General features: G+C 37.0%; 1 protein-coding gene and 1 long non-coding RNA gene across 3 annotated transcripts in view; one reads left to right on the forward strand and one right to left on the reverse strand.

Moving 5' to 3' along the window:
* Positions 1 to 264: 264 nt before the first annotated feature.
* On the reverse strand, positions 265 to 14,402 carry LOC136794859 (uncharacterized). The gene is made up of 5 exons (XR_010842249.1): positions 14,336 to 14,402; positions 13,477 to 13,605; positions 9,753 to 9,796; positions 3,214 to 3,276; positions 265 to 1,714 (listed from the first exon to the last, which is right to left on the reverse strand). It is a non-coding gene; the product is annotated as an uncharacterized lncRNA (long non-coding RNA).
* Positions 13,754 to 23,874, forward strand: part of SCIN (scinderin) — a 79,626-nt gene continuing 69,505 nt past the window's right edge. For both annotated transcript variants that reach the window (XM_059074002.2, XM_059074003.2), the window contains exons 1-2: positions 13,754 to 14,063; positions 20,632 to 20,786. In XM_059074002.2, the coding sequence (XP_058929985.1) occupies positions 13,865 to 14,063; positions 20,632 to 20,786 (354 nt within the window). In that variant the 5' untranslated portion in view covers positions 13,754 to 13,864. The remainder of the gene's footprint in view (positions 14,064 to 20,631; positions 20,787 to 23,874) is intronic.

Raw genomic sequence — 23,874 nt, forward strand, 5'->3', positions numbered from 1 at the left:
CTGATGCCATCATCAGGATTATATGGAGATTATCCAGCACTTACTTTAGAAAAACAGAGCAGTGATTTCCAAAGCTAATTCAAACCAGATGCAGTTTAAAACAAGTAAAGTAGTTTTCCAATGAGAAAAATTTTGTTTCTTTAAGGGAATTTTAGGACAACTTTTAGAATCATTCAACCGTGTTGCATTTTTATCTCATTCTGTACAACAAATATGTTTCTAAAACATCTTTTCAAAACAATTATTTTGCCAGTTATATATTTTCATTGCTATATATAGTTTATTTTTTAATTTTTTCTTCCAGTTTTATTGAAATATAATTGATGTACAGCACTGTATAAGTTTAAGGTGTACAGCATAATGATTTGACTTACATACATCATGAAATGATGACACAATAAGTGCAGTGAACATCTATCATCTCTTATAGATACAAAATAAATAAATAGAAAAAAATTTTTTCCTTGTGAGGAGAACTTTTAAGATTTACTCTCTTAACTTTCTTTTTTTTTTTTTTAATGGCAAAGAGACATTTTAAATTTATTTGTTTATTTATTTATGGCTGTGTTGGGTTTTCGTTTCTGTGAGAGGGCTTTCTCTAGTTGTGGCAAGCGGGGGCCACTCTTCATTGCGGTGCACGGGCCTCTCACTATCATGGCCTCTCTTGTTGCGGAACACAGGCTCCAGACGTGCAGGCTCAGTAACTGTGGCTCAAGGGCCCAGTTGCTCCGCGGCATGTGGGATCTTCCCAGACCAAGGCTCAAACCCGTGTCCCCTGCATTGGCAGACAGATTCTCAACCACTGCGCCACCAGGGAAGCCCCCTCTCTTAACTTTCATATGTAACATACATCACAGTTAATTATATTTATCATGCTGTATATTACATCCCAAGTACTTATTTATCTTATAACTGGAAGTTTGTACCTTTTGACTACCTGCATCCAGTTCCCCCTCCTCCAACCACAGCTGGCAACCACCTGTTTATTCTCTGTGTCTATGAGTCATTTCTGTTTGGTTATGTTTGTTCATTTGTTTTGTTTTTTATGTTCCATATGTAAGTGAAATCATATAGTATTTGTCTTTTTCTGTCTGACTTATTTCACTTAGTTAGCATAATACCCTCTACATGGCTATATATTTTCAATTAAATGTAAATGCTTTCCTAGTGCAAATAATAACTGAATGTTTATTGAGCATATGCTATAAATGTTCTAGTTACTTGTTATGTATATTTTATGTACAATCTAATTTAACCTTTACAACAATGTGCCTGTTTTCATATATCTGTGTGTGTGTGTGTGTGTGTGTGTGTGTGTGTGTGTGTGTTCAGTATATATTCATCACCACCACTTTATAGTTGGGGAGGTTGAGGAGGTTACTAATTTGCCAAAGGCCATATGGTTTATAAATGGAGCATCTGGAAATAAAACCCAGGTAGTTGGGTTTTGTTTTTTTTTTTTAATGCAAAGTACAGATTCCTAACTACTATACTCAGTGCCCATAAGAGCTACAGGCATGCAAAGGGCAGGAAACAGGTTTCAAGCATTTTTTCCTCTCTAATTTTATCACTGGAAAACCAACTCTAAAAAACACACTAAACTATATCTCCTAAACTACCAAGTATTTGATATATTCATTTGTCTACAAAATTTCATGCCCAAAACGGTTTTTCATTCTTCTCTTTAACTTGAAGAAAGCCTTTTCTGTGTTTTCTAGGACAGAAGAAAAAACAAATATAACTGCCGTATTTTTTAATGACTGTAGGAGAACATTCAGTTATTTCACTGGTTGAAACAGTTAAAATATTCAAATTTGAAACTATTTTTCTTTTATTGAGGTAGAACTTTAAACTTTTTTTTTCTATTTCTATTTCATCATGAAACTTTAAAACTTTCTTAGCAGATGGGCAGAGAGCACTTTCTGCAGAAATGATTCACTTTTAGTCTCATAATCCCATGTGGGGAAGTTGAAGGCTATGTAAATTGAAAATCTGTCCTGGTCGTCCAAATGACAAAAGAAAGTTGACCTCCTGGTGACCTTTTGAAAGATGTCACCCTTCTCTAAAAAATTAGCTTATTTTACTTGATATGACAAGGGAAAGAAGCCAACTAGTTAGTTATATTGTTATATCAGAAAGACTGCTTGGCAGAAACCTCCAGAGTTCTCATCACCCTCTCAACATTCTCCTTCAGATTTTAGTACTCATAATTTAAAATGTTTAAAGTGTGAACTTTAAAATAAATGTCACTAATTTTCAACAGGTATTTTAATGTAGAAAATGCTCCCTGAAACAAAATACTCATCAGTCTAAACTGTGTCGGTAACATTAACCAATTTCACTCACCAATGTTTTGGGGCATCTGTTCTCTGTACTGTCTTTTGGAAATTGCAAACAAACAAAAAAATGAAACTTCCTTTGCAGAGTTATTTGATTATAATAAATACTCATTACTTGACAGTTTAATTTTGAAATTGCTCAATGAAAGGGAAAGCAACGTTTGTAGACAGGAGCTGCCCCACATAAACTCAGAGAGGAGGAAATCTTGCTAGTGCTTACTGCACACGTGGAAAAGCAGCCCACACCCGCCAGTTGTTTTGGAAATGGGGGACGTGTGTCAGGCCGTGCTTCATCCTGAATGTGGCTGGCCTTCTGGACTGGCATCATAAGCTTTCCCAAATGTGTCCAGCCATGCAGCTCTAGGAATTTTATGCACTTAGTAAATATTTCAGAATGCAATTATAGCAAAATGATTTTTAAAATCACACAGAGCCAGAACTTATAACTTTTTTAAGGAAAATTTTTTATGATGAAGAATTTAAATCTTATACAAAAGTTGGCTTAAGAGAGTAGTGGACCCCTATACTCCCATCACTCAACAACAACAATTGTTACCACTTTGCCAATTTCATTTCATCTATCCCTCCCCAGCTTTCTTCCTGTTGTACGTAAAGGTAAATCCCAGACTGTGTTGTTTTACTCATAAGTATTTTCCTATATCTCTAAATGAGAATGAGATGCTTTTATCTTTTAACCTCTTATTGTTAAGGAATATATACATTGCATTTTTGCCATTATTTAAATAATTAGATATTGCAATACTTAATAAGGGCCATAAATGCAAGACGATAGTAATTAAGACCATTGGAAAGCATGTAGTTGAAAGGGAGGGAATTTTTTCCCCATTTTTCTGCCTTCTCTTTAAGTACTCACCATGCTGTTTCCTTCTTGCAGTTTCCTTGAAATATGTTTTCTGGGTCATTATAAGCTTTGAAACTAGAAAAAAAGAAAGGCCAACATAAATGCAATATAAAGCATATTATCCTTAATTATTTGAACATTTTTGTAATGATAGGTTATTATAAGGGTGCAGGATTTCATGTCATAGAAACAACTATTTTTCTACACATTCTTAAACCAGACAGTCATAAAACAGTAAACTAGTAACCCAGGTTTTAAAATTCATGTGAAACACTTCCTGGGTTAAAGATGTTTCTTTCTGTCACACAAACTAAAAGAACTTACAGGAAAAAATGGAATTAGAATCACTACATTCAACTTCAATAATCCTCTCTGTGCTATTCTTTAGGTCTCAAAAATTCTTTAAATCCCTACATAATTTTTATTATAATAGGTCTAAATTTTATATATTGATATATATATGTATGCCGACGTTTTAAAAAACTCGGTCACATAGGTGGATGAATGGAGGGATGGGTGGATGGATAGAGAGATAGACAGGTAGATTTTTAAAATTTTGTTGCGCTTTCAAATTTTGTTTGCTTTGGGAGTTTGGATCTCAGGTGCACAGAATTGAATTGATTATACTCCTTGGTTCCTGGCAAGTTTTTATTGTCAACCAGTGCACCTTCTCTCTTTTATGTTTTATTTCATGATTTTTCTCATTCTTTCCTGCATCATCAGTCCCCTTCCTACCCCCACCAGGCTCCCACTCACATGCAGTTAATGTATGCTTTTCCAGTCCACATTCCACAGGGTTCATGGTCATTTGCAATGTGTGCATTCATGAAATTCATTTTTATTAATGTAGATTTGCTTTTAATGGCACAAATGGCATCACATTCTGTTTCTTACTATTTTATTCAACTTTATAGTTTTGAAATCTGCTTACACTGCTATCTTTTCCGTGCTGATCATTGCCTCTGACACTAGTATTACTCTCTTGCATATTCATATACCACACGTTACTTATGCCTAAAAAATATTTGCCTGTTTTTGAACTTCTAGGTTGCCTTCAACTTCTTTCTAGCACAATATGCTTTGGTGGGCATCACTGTACAGGCCTCTTTGTGCATCTGTGAAGAATATCACTGGAGTACACATCCAAGAGTGGAATTTGGGGGCACAGAGGATATGCCTACAGTTTTCACTAAATACTGCCAGGTTGATGTCGAGATGGCTACATCATGTTAGAGATGCCCCTCTCAATATTATATGAGATTTCTTATTTCCCCACATCCTTGCCAGCCTTTCATGTTATCTTTCTAATTTTTAACAACCTGCTGGCTATGAAATGGTGTAACAGAGCAGTAAAGTTGTAGTGGTTGTAGAGGTGAGGGGTGTCGCCTCAAATGCTAGCTCTCCCACTTAATACTTGTGGAACTTTCTGTTCCTGGTTTCCTAATTTGTAAAATGAGACAGTAATGATGCCTAGTTCATAGAGTTGCTGTAAGGATCAGAACAGAACAGTTTCACTTTAAAAGCACATAGAATAATGGCTGGCCTTTGTAAGCACTCAAATATTGGCTATTTATGTAGTTCCTTCAATTAATAGTGAGGCCCAAATCAATGAACACTCTTTGTATATTTAATGGCCACATGACTCCATAGCTTTACAGTACTTTTTCATAAAGTTCCTTGACTTTATTCTTTCTGCATTCTTTTTTTGTATATATTCTTGATATCCTTAGTTATTTATAGAAATTAAAAAGATTTTTCACTCAGTCCTCCCCATCATTTAATTTTGTCTTTGTTGTCCAATTTTAAAGCCATATCTTTAGTTTCATGTAGCTATCAGTTTTTCCCTTTATATTTCATGCTATTTTGGGTATTGTTTAAGAAATCTTTTTCTACTCTGAAATCACAGACACATCCAATTTTATATATTTTAAATTTTTTGACTTTGTATCTTATTTTATATCACATTATTCTAATCATTTGATAACCTTGTTGAACTTTCTTGTTCTATCACTTTGTCAGTAGGATTCTCAGACTTTTAGTTTTCAGATTATCATCTACAAATAATGAGTTTTGTTTCTTTCTAGCAATTACTAATATCTTCCATTTCTTTTTCTGCTCTTGCATTGTCCACAACTTCCTGTACCCTCTTGAAAATTACTGAGATACTGGGGTCCCTGTTGTCTTTTCTTATTAGTTTTTTCCAATCTTAAATGAAATCATTCTAAAATGTTCCCATTTGATATGTTATTGCTGTAATTTATTATTATGTCATTAGGTTAAGAAAGTTCCCTTCTTCCTAGCTGTCTAGTTTTCTAAAAATGTTGACATAAAGGGATTTTATTTATTTTTAATATATTGAGATTATCTTATATTTTCCTTTAAACAAAACTCACTTTTTACTTGGTTGGATAAAATTTTAGATCTGATATTGGTGTTAATGTTCATAAATGAAACTAAACTGTACTTTTATTTTCTTGAACTGCCCTCATTGGGGTTTATGTGCTGTAATTGCTTCATGAAAATAATTTTGGCAGCTTTTCTTTTTTCCTCTTTTCCAGATATATTAGTATACAATAGAGGATATACATGGTAAAACTCACATATAAAACTTCTTGGACCTGGTACTTTACAGAAGAAAAGTTTTTGCTTTTTAAGCAGCATTGTTTATTTAGCATATATTGGTCAATTAAGATTTTCTATTTCTTCTTTTAATTTTGGCATTTTACATTTTCTAGAAATATACCCATTTTGCTTTGAATTTCAAATTTCTTGACATTAGTTCAGAAAATTTTTTGATTTTAAAAATATTCATGTTATTCTGTAGTTAGATTGGTTTTACAAATTATGTCATTTCCTGCAACCAAGAACTATATATTCCCCAAGGTCCTATCAACTCTCAATCTCTAAGATTAAAAAAACCATAGTCTTACTGAGGTAAATCTAAATACATGTCAATTCAATTTACTATTCTTTATGAATTAGGCTATCTCACCTGGTTAGGGCCTAGATATGTTAGTATTGACACTTGTAGATGTTGAGATGATCCCTGTGGTTTAAATGGTGAGTTCAACACTCTGATTGCCTGGGTTCAGGTGCCAACTCAGCATTGAGTACACATGACTTTGGACAAATTTCTTATCCCATCTCTATCTCAGTTTTTCCTTTATGAAAAGGGAGATGATAATAGTAGCACCCACCTGATATGATTGTTGTATGATTAGGTTGACAATACTTGTAAAAACACTGAAACAGTACATGGCACACACAAAATACTCAAAGTAATATATGTTTATTTACAATTTAAAGCCAAATCTGAACATACCAATGTGTATCTTGTTTTACTTTTCTTTCATTCACTTTTTTTGAAAAACTTTCCAGTTCCTCCGTAGTATTCTAAATATAACTTTTCGTAACTTTTAAACATTATCAAATCCTTTCATATCATCTATGGATGTACATGTATAACTTTTACTCCTTTAATTTTGAAGATAAGCCTATTATTGGAATAGCAACAAACATAAATAAAAGCTAAGTATATATATTTAGTTTCATATGTATATATGTATATGTGTATATATATGACACAAATGTATCATATATTCAATTATAAAAAATCTAGGAATAAGAATTTTTTAAAATTCTGAAATAATATTGACTTTTATAAACCAAGACATGACCAAATGCCAAGATTATGCTGTGTCCCCAAAATAATAGATTAAATTAATGTTAAAATTAATAGAAATGTTTCCAAAGAAGACATATAGATGGCCAACAGACACATGAAAAGATGCTCAACATCACTAATCATCAAGAAAATGAAAATCAAAACCACAATGAGACATCATCTCATACCTGTCAGAATGGATATTATCAGGAAGACAACAAATAACAAGCATTGGTAAAGATGGAGAAAGGAGAACCTTCGTGTACTGTTAGTGGAAATGGAAATTTGTACAGCCACTGTGGGAAAACAGTATGGAGGTTCCTCAAAAAATTAAAAATAGAACTACCATAAAATCCAGCAATTCCACTTCTGGGTATTTTTCCAAAGAAAAGAAAAAATATTGATTCAAAATAATATATTTACGCTTATGTTCAGTGAAGCATCATAGCGAAGCTATGGAAGCAACCTAAGTGTCTGTCGATAGATGAAAGGATAAAGAAATGTGGTGTGTGTGTGTGTGTGTGTGTGTGTGTGTGTATATACACACAATGGAATATTGCTTAGCCATAAAAAAGGATGAAATCTTGTCACTTGCAACAGTATGTATGGACCTAGAGGGTATTATGTTAAGTGAAATAAGTCAAACAAAGAAAGACAAATACTGTATAATTTCACTTATATGTAGAATGTTTTAAAAAATGAACAGAACAAATTCATAAATACAGAGAACAAACAGGTGGTTGCCAGAGGGGATAGGGTTTGGCTGGACTAGTGAAAAGGTGAGGGAGATTAAGAGTACAAAAAAATGAGTTATGGGGATGAAATGTACAGCATGGGGAATATAGTCAATTCTATTGTAATATCTTTGTATGGTGACAGATAGTAACTAGACATATCATGGTGATCATTTGTAGAAATATTGAATCACTTTGTTGTACATCTGGAACTAACATAATGATATAGCTCAATTATACTTCATTTAAAAAATATGTAGGGCTTCCCTGGTGGCGCAGTGGTTGAGAATCTGCCTGCTAATGCAGGGGACACGGGTTCGAGCCCTGGTCTGGGAAGATCCCACATGCCGCAGAGCAACTGGGCCCTTGAGCCACAGTTACTGAGCCTGCGCGTCTGGAGCCTGTGCTCCGCAACAAGAGAGGCTGCGATAGTGAGAGGCCCGTGCCCCGCGATGAAGAGTGGCCCCCGCTTGCCACAACTAGAGGAAGCCCTCGCACAGAAACGAAGACCCAGCACAGCCAGAAATAAATAAATGAACAAATGTGGGGTTTTAAAAACAGAAAATGATGATCTGATCATGTCTGATTTCCACTATTCTCTGTGATCACAGTTCTGACATTTAAACGTTCTAAGTAATTGTTGACAAAGTCCTTGAAAATCTGAGGTTATTTCTCACAAGATAGTAAAGTCAGGTCTACAAACAAGCAAAACTAAAATGTTCATTGTGATTATTAGTTAATAGATAAATTTAGAAAAGCTAGGCAAAAAAACCCCTGCTATAGTCTCAAGCATTTTTAGCCTTAACTTTATCATAGTTTTAAAACCATGATTATCTTCAGATCTCTATTTGCATAAACATAAGCTTAAAGCAAAACTATCATTTTAGATCATGAATCTCTATGAGACCTTGTATCCTCAACCCTTCTCTTGGTTATATGCATTCTCTAATATGTAAAAGCCTAAAGTAATGATGATGTCTTCTCTCAGTAATCTCACAGGGGTTAGCTATTTCCTATGTAATAATAATAATAGGTGATTTTATATATAATAAAAATATTATGAAGAAAGTGCTGAATCAACCTGCTGTGGTAAATAGGTTTACAAGAAATAAATTATCACAACAGCAGATGTTCAAGACCAATAAAACATTCACTGTAGTATTGAGCCATGACCATGCCTTTATAGTTATAGTATTATATGCAATTTTAAACTAACTCATTGGTGAAAGAAAAAGCCCTAGATCCTGGCTGATCTAAAATTAAAAAGGTGAATTTTTTAAAAGTTCTTGTTTGTCTGGTATGGAGAGGAGGGATGGAAATACACTTCCTTAGAGTGCATTTTCACTTTTCATAATCACCTGCCTTTGATAAGTACTGGGGTTAAGGGCCCTTGCTGATTAGTAACCGTGTTTATTGATTGTGTTCACAGGGCTTCTACATACATTACCTTTTTATTTTATTTTATTTTATTTTTTGCGGTACGCAGGCCTCTCACTGTCGTGGCCTCTCCCTTTGCGGAGCACAGGCTCCGGATGCGCAGGCTCAGCGGCCATGGCTCACGGGCCCAGCCGCTCCGTGGCATGTGGGATCTTCCCAGACCGGGGCACGAACCCGTGTCCCCTGCATCGGCAGGCGGACTCTCAACCACTGTGCCACCAGGGAAGCCCCATACATTACCTTTTTAATCCTCACAACACTCAAGTCTTCTGACTCCAGGTTCCATGCTTAAACCCTCAAATCATTTGGTAAATCAAACATGTTAATGCAATTTAGCAGGATGACCAGTAAAAGAAATGTATTTTTTAATTACATTCTTTAATTATTTATAATCAAAGGAAAGCAAATAAATTGAAGCATTTGCCTCTCTTGGAAAAAAAGGTGTACTTCCTGTCTTTCACATATGTTTAATTTCAACAATTCTGTGGTCATGATTAAATAATGGAAATAAAATGAGATGCCTCTCAACTCAAAGATTTTATAATTTAGATAATGAAGACCACTTGAAGCCAACTTTTTGTTTTCCTTTTTTTTTACTAACTCATTCCAATGAATTGCACAATGAATTAATTACAGTATTAACACTGTTATTTATTTCAAGGATTAAACTATCTAACATTTCCCCTTGGGCATTAACATTCTAGAAAAACACCTACCTTGAATTCAACCATGAGGCTCCACACCTCAAACCTCCAGATTCCTGTTAAAAACAAAAACAAAAGCAAAAAACCTTATTCACCTTGGCTGTTTCTACCTGGGCTGAGAGAGGATTGGTGAATTATTTTTTAAAAAAAAAAGTAATTTAATCCAAAATCATCTATTCAACTACACCTTTTCAGCATGTGTTACCATAAGGTCAGAGATTAAAATAATGAGATATAAATCTCTGAGTGAGCCTACAGTGTTGTGAGAGAAAACACACTTCAGAGTGTGGTAATTGCTATAATGTAAGAGCATATCAAGAGAATTGGAAGCAGAGAGGATGCTGAAATTTAATGGATCCAGGAGAATAATGATGATGAAGATGAGTATCTTTAGTTAAACCTTAAAGAAATGGTAAAACTTCAATAGGCAGATAATGGGAGAACAGCAATAACATGAAGAGGAGAAAATAATCTACTTGTAAGAACCTAGGTTATGAGAGACAGAAAGAAAAAATAAAGGCATGGAAAGGAAATGGCATCTGGTTTTAGAGACCTTTTTTGTATAGGAAATTGGCTGTCCCTATCTGAATTAGATTTAGAAACATTATTCTTACAAGATTGGATTGGGAGAAGTGATTTAACCATTCATCAATCTCAGTTGAGTTTATAGCAAGATGATTCCAGGTATATATTTATTTATCCATTTAATGCTCATGACAATTTTACAAGGATTTAGTCAGTAGTCCCATTTCACAGATAAGAAAAATGAGACACAGTAATGCAAAAGAAATGGTAAACCAAAATATCAAAATTTTAAGTAAAAGAAGATCAGTATTTTTCCTTTCTCTCAGCTTCCAATATGGCCTCATCTGGCACTGTTAACAATTCTGTCTTTATTTTAAACTTTGCTATTTTTATCATGATTTTTTACATTAATTTTGATTTTTAAAATACTGCCTTAAAATAGTATTGATCTTGATTATTGAACTTTTTAGTGCACTTGTAAATTTTCCATCCCAGGCAGGTGCCTCACTTGTCTCACCCTATTGCCGGCCTAAGTAAGAGGGAATTTCACTTACACATCAAAATTCCGTTTTATTTCTTTAATAAAAAAATTATTTCCTTTTATTTTTAGTTAATCATTAAAAGGAATTCCTTCACCAGAAGGAATGGAATTATGACTAAAACTGAAACTGAACTTAAGTGGTAACTGAGTTTTAAATTATCTTAAGTTCAGATCACCAGTTTTCATATTTTTTCCCTAGAAGAAAGAAGGGAACAAATGATTATCACTTTATAGATAAGAAAACCAAGACATGTAACGGCTCAGTCACAAGGTTAAAGCTAAGCTTCCTTGTGCTGAATGGGACACACCATATTAGAAGCTTCTCTAGGGACAAGTTTGAAGGAAATGGAAATATAAAGTATACTTATATGAACAAATCTAGGCCAAATAATTTGGATCGAAAGAGTAAGGTTTTGTAAAGAATATGTGCTTCTGAATTAGACACAGTGAGCTTGAATTCTCCTTTGGCCACTCACTAGCTGGGTGATCTTTGACAAATTCCTAAGCCTCAGTTTCCTCATTTATAAAATAAGCCTTCTCAAACCTACCTATCACTGTTTGTGTTAGAAAGAAAAAAAGAGAACGTAGCTAATAGTATTTATCAATTAGGATCTCAACCTATGATAGATGGTAAATACAAAACAGAAAAATTCAGGAGATTTTTTTTTAGAGGTTTTATATATATATATCAGTAGAAAGACAGAGAAACCTAAAGGGATAATGCATCTGAGGGGACAGTTGCCTGAATCCAAACGAGAGAAAAGTCAGATAGAGTTATTTGTCTTTAAAAGTAGTGACCTTTGGTGGAGGAAGCCAAGGAAATAAATACTCTGACCTTACTCTCCTCTCTCCCTCTGATTTCCAACCAAACTCTAAGCTAGAGGGCATTGAAGCCCAGTTGCTTTAGCCCATGCAGGCCGGTCTTAAGGGAAGACTGCCAGGAACAGAAGCATGAAGAAGGGGTTTAGAGGAGCAAAAGGAAGCTCACCACCGCACAATAAGAGCTCATAATTACTGAGCATTTTCTATGTAACAGACAAAAACACTTGCTCATTTAATCCAAATAACAATCTTTTAAGGTGAAAACTGTCATTTTCCCATTTTATAGATGAGGAACCTGAGGCCTGCTGTAGTTAGGTGACTACGCAACCAAGAAAGGACAGGGGAAGTGAATGAAAGCCATCTCTGCCATGCCCCATCATTGCAGAAGAACAGTAAATGGTAGTGACTGGTTTCATAATTATCATCACTGTCATCAAAACCATTGAATTCCAACCCCTCTAGCAATCATATTTCCAGGAATTTATCTCATAGTTATAATTCATGAGTATAATGAAGTATGTTCAGAAGTGTTGTTTGCAACATTGTGTTAGCAAACTATAGGCAAAATTTAAATGCCTATGAACTTGAACAGATTAAATAAGTTATAGTATATTTAAAAGATGGATGGGGCTTCCCTGGTGGCGCAGTGGTTGAGAATCCGCCTGCCGATGCAGGAGACACGGGTTTGTGCCCTGGTCCGGGAAGATCCCACGTGCCGCGGAGCAACTAAGCCCGTGAGCCATGGCCGCTAGGCCTGCGCGTCCGGAGCCTGTGCTCCGCAACGGGAGAGGCCACAACAGTGAGAGGCCCGCATACCGAAAAAAAAAAAAAAAAAAAAAAAAAGATGGAAAACTTGATACCTTGTGGTCAGTAAAAAGAAGCAGCTCTATAAGTACTGGCTACTGATATTTTGATATATTGGTTCAGAACAGTGTGTATGTCACCATTTCTGTTAGAAAATAAAAATTACTCTAAAAATTACTCTGCTATCTGTATTCTTGTAAATGCAAGAATATCAAATATGTCTGGAAAAATACTTAAGAAACTGGTAACTCAGTTGCCTTTGGGGAAAGCAACCGGATGGCAGGTGAAATAGAGATACATTTTTATTGCACACATGTACTTTTGAATTTTTTTTACCATGGTCATGTGATACCTATTTTAAAACATAAATTAATTAAGGAAAAAATCAAATGGTATGTTATTAGTACCTTCATTTGGAAAACAGTGACAGAAAATGTACATGCATAAAAACCAGCTTTCTTACTCTACATCATGAGCGATTTGCTTTCTCAATAACAACAAAATCCTTTGCCATATCAGCTTCAGTTAAATGAATGCAAAATAAGGAGTAAAATTCCATATGTATTTTACAGTGCTTTGCCCATGCTGCAAAAGCAAAAGCTGTAGGGAAAACAATGAGAAAATTAGCACCTTGAAGCCAGGTAACAAAGTTAACTAAGAAGGCAGGCTAAGCATAATATCACACTCACAAACAGCCCAGCCTGAGAACACCCCAGGAGGACTGCTGTTGTTGTTGTTGTTTAAAAAAAAAAAGCAAAAAGCTCTCTTGCCCAAAGGAGGCAGGTGGCAAAGAGCTTAACCACAGCTCCCTAAACCCCTGGGGACTTACAGAGCTCTGTCCCTCGGGTAAGACCGCTATCCTTCCAGGTTTTCACTCTTTCCAAGAAACCTGACATGCTGTTTCTCATGGCATTTTCAAATTGGGAAGATCAGGACGGATAAACTTTGCCCATCGGGAATAGCGAGATTGGCTGATGAAATGATGGAGTTGATGATTAACTGTTACCTGGATAGCCAGTTTTTTTAAAAAAACGATGCGCCAACCTGAATTTTAATTGTTGATCTCCTCCAGCTGTTGTCTGGGAAAATGTCCTTCCTTGGAGGAGGCATTTCCAGGAGTTTCAGCAAGTTTCCTTAGGATCTTATGGTTTCTGAGATTTGATTTCCTTCGGGCTGCGGGGAAGGACGTAGGAAGTTGATACCTGGCGCTACGCTTCAGAGGAGAACCGATCGCCTACTCCAAAGCAACTCCGGCCTGAGCACTTAGCCCCACCCATTTGGGGGTCCCGGGGCCCCGTCGGGGCCCCGCCCCCTCAGAGCAAACCCTATAAAGCCGCTGCGAACAGGGTTCTTCCTGCCGGTCTGGGTTCAGTCCGACTCCAGGGTCAGCGAGGTACCCCGCCAACTTCCCGGAACATCGCGTGCCCCAGCCATGGCCCAGGGGCTGTACCACGAGGAGTTCGCCCGGGCGGGCAAGCAGGCGGGGCTGCAGGTCTGGAGGATCGAGAAACTAGAGCTGGTGGCCGTGCCCGAGAGCGCTTACGGTGACTTCTACGTCGGAGATGCGTACCTGGTGCTACACACGACCCAGGCTAGACAGGGCTTCACGTACCGCCTGCACTTCTGGCTCGGTGAGTGACGGCGGGCGGCCGGGCCCGGGCGCGCCCAGGTCGGGGAGGGGCGAGGCCGCTGGGGGTTGAGGTTTGCGGGCTGGTGGGCAGGGCAGCGCTAGCCCACGGGCCTGGAGACACTTCGCGCCGGTTGAGCCCCTGTGGGCCTGCCCCCGACCCCCCACTCCCCCACCTCCCCACTTTGGGCCTGGGCACCTTTTCCCCACCGGGGTCCGCTCCTGCAAACGCGGCTGCGAACGCGGGGCTCAGCGAAGTCGGGAGCAGTCTCTTACCTCACTAGCTTTGAACTTTGTCGTGTCCATCTCCTGGCTTTTGGCGCCGCTTCCTCTTGCTTCTCCCCCTTTCACTTTCCAGTCTCCAAACCCACCTCCCGCCCGGGGCGACCGCCCACTGCATCCTGTCGCTGGCCAGGTTCGTCTCACCTTCCGACATGTTCAGTCCTGGTTCCCCTGTCAGCGAGGAGATGAAGTCAAACAAGTTTGTGGGCATTTGCAGCAGACGGCGAGAATTCCTTTAAGAAAATTATTTAGTTTTATTTTTTGCCCTTGGGCGTCAGCTTAGAGTTCTCTGATTTGCGGCGATTAATGTTCTGGGCCGCTTTCAATCAGATTCCAGCCTGCCCCGCGCTCTCGCAGGTTTGGCTAAGAGAAATTCCTGTTGATTAGGATGCTGGCGGCTTTATCAATATAAGTAAATAGCTTTATATGGCAGAGTTTGTATTTAGATGAGTTGCTTTATAATAATAATAATAATTATTATTATTAAATTTGTTTTTTATGTATCTGAACAAGAAGACAGTTTGGAACAAAACAGCTCCTTCATCAGTAGTAATTATTTTGGGCTTCACCCGCGCCAGGCTCGCAGGACACTGGGTCTTGAGTGTTCTACTTTTCCCACCTTCTACTTTTGCTCGTAAACATCCTGAATGTCTAACCTCTCCCTGTGAGATCCTGTGCCAGTGGGCACACCCCGTCTAACAACGCACCCATTATCTGAGCCTTATTGCCTTCTTTTAAAATCAGCTTGCCTCCCCTAGACTGTGTTTATTTTTAGTTTTATTCATGAGTTTATGGGGAAAACACACAAAACCACACACACATACACATTTTGAAGTCCCTGAAAGTCATTTTTTCCCCTAACATTTGAAGATTTTAAGAAACAAAATGGTAGAGAACATTAAGTGATGTTCTCAATATTAGCAAACACCTGGAGCAAACACTCCAAATGAGAAATCCAAAGAGGGAGACAGCACTGTTTCATTACAGCACTTGATATTAAAATTTTGTGCTTGCTTGAGGAGGCTGAGGCTGAGATCTAAACTCATTTTGGTTTCCTAGTGTAATGTCACTGTTCCTATTATCACAGACAGTGATCTGTTTCTATTTTATACCCCCTAAAAGAAACTCCCCACTGAAACCTTAATGTATAACTTATGTTCATGAATGAATGATGCCACATAGAATAATAATGTCCTTACCTCGGTTTTTCTGTTTAGAATTTGGATCTGGAATGAGTAAAAGTATCTGAAATAACACATCTGTCATTTTGGTGAATTAAAATGTGAAAGAACTTCATATCATGCTGTAGACAGCAGTTAAGTTTGACTTTGTCAGAGGATTCCAAGGGGGCTTTAAACACAATTGCTTTAACTCTATACGTTCTTTCTTATCCAGGTAAGTTCTTCAAGCACTGTGTTTCGTACGTAGGGTTTACAGATTTGAATTAACCCATTCATTTAGTGCTCATCAATTTCAAAACAAAATGTAATAGAAAATGCTTTGGGCAGAAACATTTTATGATCTTAAAGGTCTACTAAAACTGAACTTAATAGTGTGTTAATTAATAAGTTAATTCAGTAACTTTCAACGTGCCCAGAATTGTTTGCCCAGCATTTTTACATATGAATGATTTATGAACCTTCCCTGAAACTTTACAATCTCAAAGGTGCAATAAAACAAAAAGTGATATAACCCAGGTAAAATGTGATGAGCAGTATGAAAGAGACACCACGTGTCTGTGGTTATGGGGAAGCAGAGAAGCCTTGATGGAAAAAAGGAAACTGAGGGAAATTGGGAGCAAGAGAATATCACGGGAACCGTGGGAAGTTTAGCGCACGGTAGTCAGCAGGACCTGTAGGTGGAACTGTTCAGCAGCTCTTCCTACTTCAGTTCCCTGAAGCAAGCTGGATTTCATCCAATGTATTCTACTCTAAGACCTAAATTCAGGTGAATTCGTGACTATTATTCAGAGGGACAGATTGAGAGAAAGTTTCAAGTGGGAGAGCTGAAGGTTCAAGGGAAGAGAAAGTCTGACTAAAGGAAGTCAGTTGGAAGGAAGATGAAAGAGAGTAGAGTTAAAATCAGCCTGGGATTAAAAAGGTGGCTGGTGTAGAAATGAAGAAACCCACCAAGTAAGAGGAAGAAAGGGGAAACAGGAAGAAGTGGGACACAAAGGGAGAGCAGAGGAAGAGTCATCTTTCCTGGTCTCTCCCTCAGTGTCTTTCCATAGTACCTTTGCATTTCTCAGATTATTTCATTTTTTAAATTTATTTTTTGTTTCCTTTACGAAGTAAGAATTTGTTGCGTGTAACTTAGAAGTTGTTGCATCGGTCCTTCCTGAAAAAACATTTCAGCTTTGTACCTAGCAGTTTAAATACATCTGTGCTGGGCTCTTTGTAAGGCACGGGAGATCCAAAAAGTTGGGTTACAATATACAATGTACAATACAAGGAGCTTATAATATACAAGGGCTGGAGAGGATGATGAGAAACTGGAGTTTTATACGTTGCTTGAGGTAGAGGAGAATATAAAATGTACAACCATTATGGAAAAGAGTTTGGCAGTTTCTTACAAAACTGTACATGCCACTACCATGTGATCCAGCAGTCGCATTCATGGGCATTTAATCCAGAGAAATGAAATTTTATATTTATGCAACAACATGTACATGCATGTCATAGAAGCTTTATTTGAATAGACAAAAACTTGAATGAGCCCAGATATCTGTCAACAGGTGACTGGTTAAACAAGTGGCACATCTATACCAAGGAAGGCTACTCAGCAACAAAAAGGAACAAACTATTGATAAACACAACTCAGATGAATCCCTTAGGGAATTACGCCGTGTGAAAAAAAAAACAATGCCAAAAGGTCTCATGCTATATGATTCCACTTATATAACATTTTGGAAATGACTGAATTTTAGATTTATTGTCACCAGAGGTTAGAGATGACATAGGGGAGGGGGGATTCAGGTGGGAGGTGGGTGTAGTTATAAAAAGGCAACATAAGGGATTTTTTGGTGATGGAACTATACAGTATCTTGATTATGATGGTGGATATATAAATTTACATATGTGATAACATTGTATATTACTAAATGTACAAATACACACAGATGAGTTCATGTAAAATTGGGAAAATATAAAAAAGATAAGTGGATTGTATCAATGTCAATATCCTGGTTGTGGCATTTTGTGCTGTACTGTACTTATATATTTATACTTTAATATACTGTAGTATACTAAACCGTACATACTAAAGTTTTACAAAATTTTACATTGGAGGAAACTTGGTCTATTGATCTGTGTCTCTAAACCAATTGGTGTCTTCCACCAATACCACACTGTCTTACTTAATTACTGTGGCTGTATAGTAAACCTTAATATCAGATAGAATTAGTATTCTTACCCTATTTTTCTTTGTCAAGGTTGTTTTAGCTATTCTAGGGCCTGTGCCTTTTTGCATTAATTTTATAACAAACTAACTCATATAATCTGTAATAAACCTCAATATGATTTTGATAGGAATAGAATTAAGCCTATAGATCAATTTGGGGAAAATTGACATTATATTACAAGTCTCACATTCCATGAATACTGTCTTTATATTTATTAAGGTCTGATTTTTTATTACCATTTTGTAGTTTTTAGCATGTAGAACATGTACCTGTTTTGTTAAATACGTATCGGAGTATTTCAGTTTCGTTGAAGTGACTGTAAATGGTATTGTGCTTTTAATTTCAACTTTTGCATGTTCATTGTTTCTATATAAAAATGAGACTGCTTTTTGTTATTGATTAATGTTCATCATGCTATCTTGCTGAATGCACTTTTTCTGAAGAGGTTTATTTTGGTAGATTCCATAGAATTTTCTATGTAGGCCATCCTGTCGTCTCTAAATAGACACATTTTTTTCTTCCTTTCCAATCTGTATGCTTTTTATTTCTTTTTCCTACCTTTTTGCAGTCGTTAAAATTTCCTGTGTTATGTTGAGTAGGAGTACTTGCCTTGTTCCCCATCTTTGGGAGAAAGGATTCAGTCTTTGATCATTAAGAATTTATGTTAGCTGTATGTGTTTTGAAGATGCTGTTTATCAAGTTGAGGATTTTCCCCTGTGGTCCTAACATGGCGAGAGTTTTTTTTTTTATCATGAATGGTTGTTCAGTTAACTTAGTCATTAAACCTCTCTTTTTATTTGTGTTTTATGTATAAAATCACATCCCCAAAACAATTTTAGGAAGTTTACAGCATATTTACAAATATAATATAACATAGTATAAAATAACATAACACAAAACAACATAACATGGAAGGCATTGGGAAAATTAGCATAGGAAAACTAAATGAAGTCATAAGCATAACTCATTCAGAACATTTGTAAGTTTTTGAACACTTACTAGAATTTCATCATAATATAACTGCATTTGATTTTAGTCTTCATTTTCAAAGGCTAGTATTGGCTTCATTAAGACCTTTCAACCTCTTTAGAAGACTCTGGTTTATTCATACTGACATTCCCTGGCCTTGCACAGTGCATAAGCATCAACAAGTGATAGCATAATTTAACTAACTTAACTTCTAGTTCATTCATTAGTCGCATACCTGCCCATTTTCATCTACCTAAAGAGATTATGGTTTCATCTTGTACTCAAGGAAGAATATTTATATCAAATACATCATCCTCAACACCTTTCATATTAACCTTGATTTAAGTTTCCTTCTTAAAGCCTCTCTGTACAAATCTACATCTATGCCCTTATTAGTAATCTAATTTATGGATGGGAAAGTGGACAGAAGAATGACACTAGGCCCTTTCAGACTGCAAATTGCATGTGTTTTTTATGTGTTAAATAATTTTCTTTGACCACAACAAGTTCACAAAATTGATATCATGTCAAATACTCTTCTAGCTACTAAATTTTTTTTCTGAGAAGACACTTACTACACAGGTCCCCTCTGAGAGTGAGAGGAGTTGTAAATAAATCCAATTCTTTCTTTAACATACCTGACTGACTTCCTTTCTCTAACTTTTGTGAATACTCTTAATTGGGGTTCCAGTTGAACTATAGTATTGTTACAGCTGCTGAACATTTATGCATCAATTATCCATGGAGGAAAATAACATTCCCCAATCACCTCAAAATTTTACTAGTAATGAGAGTCTGAGTATAAAAAATATCTACTAGTATTGTAATTTCTAAGAGCCTGTGCTTCAGAGTCACAGACACCTGCCTCTGGGTCATGTTCTATCAAAGGTCAACTTTATGACCTCAGGGAAATTACTTGGTCTCTCTAAGCCTTCACGTCCTCTGCTGTAACATGGTAGAAAATGGTTTCTGCTACGTTGGGTCACTTGAAGATTAAATCAGATTATCAGTGTAAAACACTAGCGTAGTGCCTGGCCCATAGCAAGGGTTCTATAAAGGTATAAATGTTAGCTATTATTATTATTTCTAGAATCATTAATGATTTTCACACAGCTTAAGTAGTAGAAGTTTTTAAATGTCTTTTATAAATTTTGAGGTCCCATCAGGGCTGTCCTGGCTCTGATCTTTGTGTACATCAAAGACACTGGGTTTAAGAATTGGTGTTTGGACCTCAGTGAGGTTGCCTGGATGGGATCTGCATTAGAATTATGAAAATTAACTGTGTGTTGTGTGTTAAATTCCCTGGGTAATGTTGCATACGTTAACATTCAGAAGATGTTAGCATTCTGGTTCCTTTACCCTCCCCTTTCCTTCTGAGAATATTATCTTATGCCAATAAGATAGTGAAGTGGGGACAAGTGGACTCAAAAACAGTGGTAAAGTCAAGTTACATCCATTTTCCCAATTCTCAAAGTGTTGTTTAGCTCCGGCCCATGATGTTTGTATTTCTTACAAATATTAACATAGTGACATTTTGGAAGCCTGGAGATTAATTCTGAGAAAGGCTAAAGCAATTGAAAAATGTTTTCATAGCCATATCATTGACTATACCAAATGAATGTGAATCCTACTGGAATATATTATTATATCTTCCTGAACATAGTCTGACAGCGGAATTTCTTTTAAAATTAAAAAAAAAAGAATTGGAAAGTGGGAACAAAACAATTCTTTTAGTTATTAAAATAGCATTTTATATTATACCATTTCTGCTGATTGTTCTGTTGAAGATGAACAAGTTATGCATAAATTTATTGTACCGGCATATAATTCAAAGAAAATTTCTGAGTGTTTTCTTATCAGGAATTCTACCTTAATGCTGTTTCTTGCTTGATACATGAGGTGCTGTCATTGGCCATTTCAGGAAAGGAGTGTACTCAGGATGAAAGCACAGCAGCTGCCATCTTTACTGTTCAGATGGATGACTATTTGGGTGGCAAGCCTGTGCAGAATAGAGAACTTCAAGGCTATGAGTCTTTGGATTTTGTTGGCTACTTCAAAGGAGGTCTGAAATACAAGGTGAGCACCTCTCTCAAACTGTTTTATGACCCCCTCTTCTTTTCCTATCCATCCATGCCTCATATCTTCCTAGAATGAAAGTTCATTGAGGGCAGGGTTTTTTGTTTTGTTTTGTTTTTGTTTTAATCTGTTTTGTTCGCTGATATATCCCCAGTACTCTCAAGACCCATAATAGGTGCTTGATAAATGTTTGTGGAATATATGGTATAATGTGTGAAATATTCTGACTTAATTTCATTTGATAGGTTAATTTTTAATGATGCTAAGTAAACATGGGCAACGTGGGCATTAATAGTTTTCATTTTTGCTATTCAAAAGAATCACTTAATTTGCTGCAAATAATCCACAACTTGGGAATTTCAGTTTTTCTGGAATATATTAGTACAGCATTTATAACAATGATAACTTCAGTTAATACAAAGAACTATACACACATTTCCCAAATAGTGTAGTTTGATCTTGGAAATGATACAAATGAAACCACTGAGTTGAACATATGTGTGATTGAGCCTCACAAACTCCTATGCATACACTGGCATACGTAACCCCCCCATACACTCACATAGAATTTATGTGTTTTGGCCTGAAACGATAATCATCAAATGGCTTTACTTCTGAAACAAACAAGCAAACAAAAATCCCAAATAATTAAATAGTCTGTGCCTTTAAGTCTTTGCCTTCAGCAAAGGATAGCTTTTCCTGGAATTCTCTCAGTGATGCTTGCAGACTGGCCATCCTTCGCTATCCCCCCTGCCTCCAAGAGCGTTCAGTTAAAGTGTGAGGAACACCTTCTCTAGACAAACACTCCAGAAACAATCTTTCTCAAAATCAAATGTCTCCAACAGGTGTTCTGCAGACTGTACCACCCCACCCGTCTGCCATATTAGCACAGTGAAGACCTAAAACCTCAGAACTAAACTAGAATTCTGAATATATACTAAATTTGCCTACTGTGAGGCCCCAGTTTATTTCTTCTTTTTCCTGATCAGAGCCTTAGTTGCATATTTTGTGATGCCATTGGGATCAAGACAAAACACTTAAAAGTTCTCTTCTCTCTCTTGAAATCATTTTTGTACTCTAGGCTAGAAACTATTAAATATGAAACTGTTACCTCTTATTTTATTCGATTCACAAGTTACTTTTATGTGAAATGATCCTGAAACATCTCGTATGTCAGTGAACCCAAGATTTTGAATAAGCTGGGGCCTGTAGTTACTAGAAGCATGTACTGTGCCATCATCCTGGTTATGAACCCTTTTCTGCAACATGTGGCTTGTTGGCCTCAGGGCAATTACATAAGCATTCTGTGTTCCGTTTCCTCAAATGTGCAATGGGTGTAACAACAGCTTTCCTGTGTAGGTGTTGTAAGGATTAAGGATTAAATTAAATATTAAAAATACGTATGTTATAGTACATATGCCATCATTTGGGTTTTATGCTATTATTAATCCTTATGCCTATTTAGTGGGACTTCTGAAATCAAACTTCTGATTACATACTTAAAAGTGGACATGATAAAAGTAATTGTATGATTATTGGATAATTATCTTCTAATTATCAACATTAAAACAACCACAAATCAGCATTTTTTAGAAAGAGAATGTTTGCAAATGGAGGTCAAATTTATCAGCAAAAAAAAATCATTTTACTGTCTTATCACTAGTGACATCGAGCAGATGACAATGTGTGTAGTTGCAACAATACGTGATAGGAAATGTGGAAGCAGAGCTCATTTACTACCCAGAACAGCAAAGATTATTATGTTATACTTAATTTCATGCTTCTAGGAATATAATAAGCACTTCACATGTATTATCTCATTTAGTCTGAAAAACAGCTCTGTGGTGCAGTTTCTATCATTATCATCCTATTAAGATAAGTAAATGGAAGCTTAGAGAGACTATGTAACTTGCCAAGCTCTCACAGCTGCTGTGTGACTGGGTGATTGTCTGACTTCAGTGCCTAAGCTGGTAACCATGATGCTATGATGCTCTCAACATAAGTAAATCGTTCAAATGCCCAGATGAATTTTTTTTTTTTTTTTTTTGCGGTATGCGGGCCTCTCACTGTTGTGGCCTCTCCCGTTGCGGAGCACAGGCTCCGGACGCACAGGCTCAGCGGCCATGGCTCACGGGCTTAGTTGCTCCGCGGCATGTGGGATCTTCCCGGACCAGGGCACGAACCCGTGTCTCCTGCATCGGCAGGCGGATTCTCAACCGCTGCGCCACCAGGGAAGCCCCCAGATGAATTTTTAAATTTAAGAATACTCTATGGAAAGGATATTGTGTCTGTTTGAAATGCGTAGAACGTGGCCAAGTCTACCATTTCCAAGTCAGCAACAACCACTTTTAGTTGCTATATATAAGATAAAGATGCAACTAGGAAACATTAAGATCATCTTTCCATGTCATTTAACCGACTTGAGTTTTTTCTTTTCCTCTGTGAGGTTTTATAGGGAGTTGGGGAGGGGTTACAGAGGACTAATTACTTACTACTGGGCTTCCCTGGTGGTGCAGTGGTTAGGAATCCGCCTGCCAATGCAGGGGACAGGGGTTCAAGCCCTGGTCGGGGAAGATCCCATATGCCACGGAGCAACTAAGCCCGTGCGCCACTACTACTGAGCCTGCGCTCTAGAGCCCGCAAGCCACAACTACTGACCCTGTGAGCCACAGCTACTGAAGCCAGTGCACCTAGAGCCCGTGCTCCGCAACAAGAGAAGCCACCGCAATGAGAAGCCCACGCACTGCAATGAAGAGCACCCCCACTCACCGCAGCTAGAGAAAGCCTGTGCGCAGCAACGAGGACCCAATGCAGCCATAAATAAACAATGAAATAAAATAAAATAAAAAATAAATAATTACTTACTACTACTTCCTTATGTTCAGTCTCTGGCTAAGCACCTTTCCCAAGCTGAACAAGACCCAGCCCCAATCATGATTGTAAAGAGCAACAATCAGACATCTGTCAGCCAGTAAAACTGTATTTATGGTGCCCTTGATTTAGAGGATCATCCACCTTGCTTTCATCCTGTAGAATAGGTAGAAAGAGGCTGGGAGTTTCCAGGGGTCATTGAAACAGTATTCACAGA

Source organism: Kogia breviceps, chromosome 9 (genome assembly GCF_026419965.1).
Source record: "Kogia breviceps isolate mKogBre1 chromosome 9, mKogBre1 haplotype 1, whole genome shotgun sequence".
Classification (NCBI taxonomy): domain Eukaryota; kingdom Metazoa; phylum Chordata; class Mammalia; order Artiodactyla; family Physeteridae; genus Kogia; species Kogia breviceps.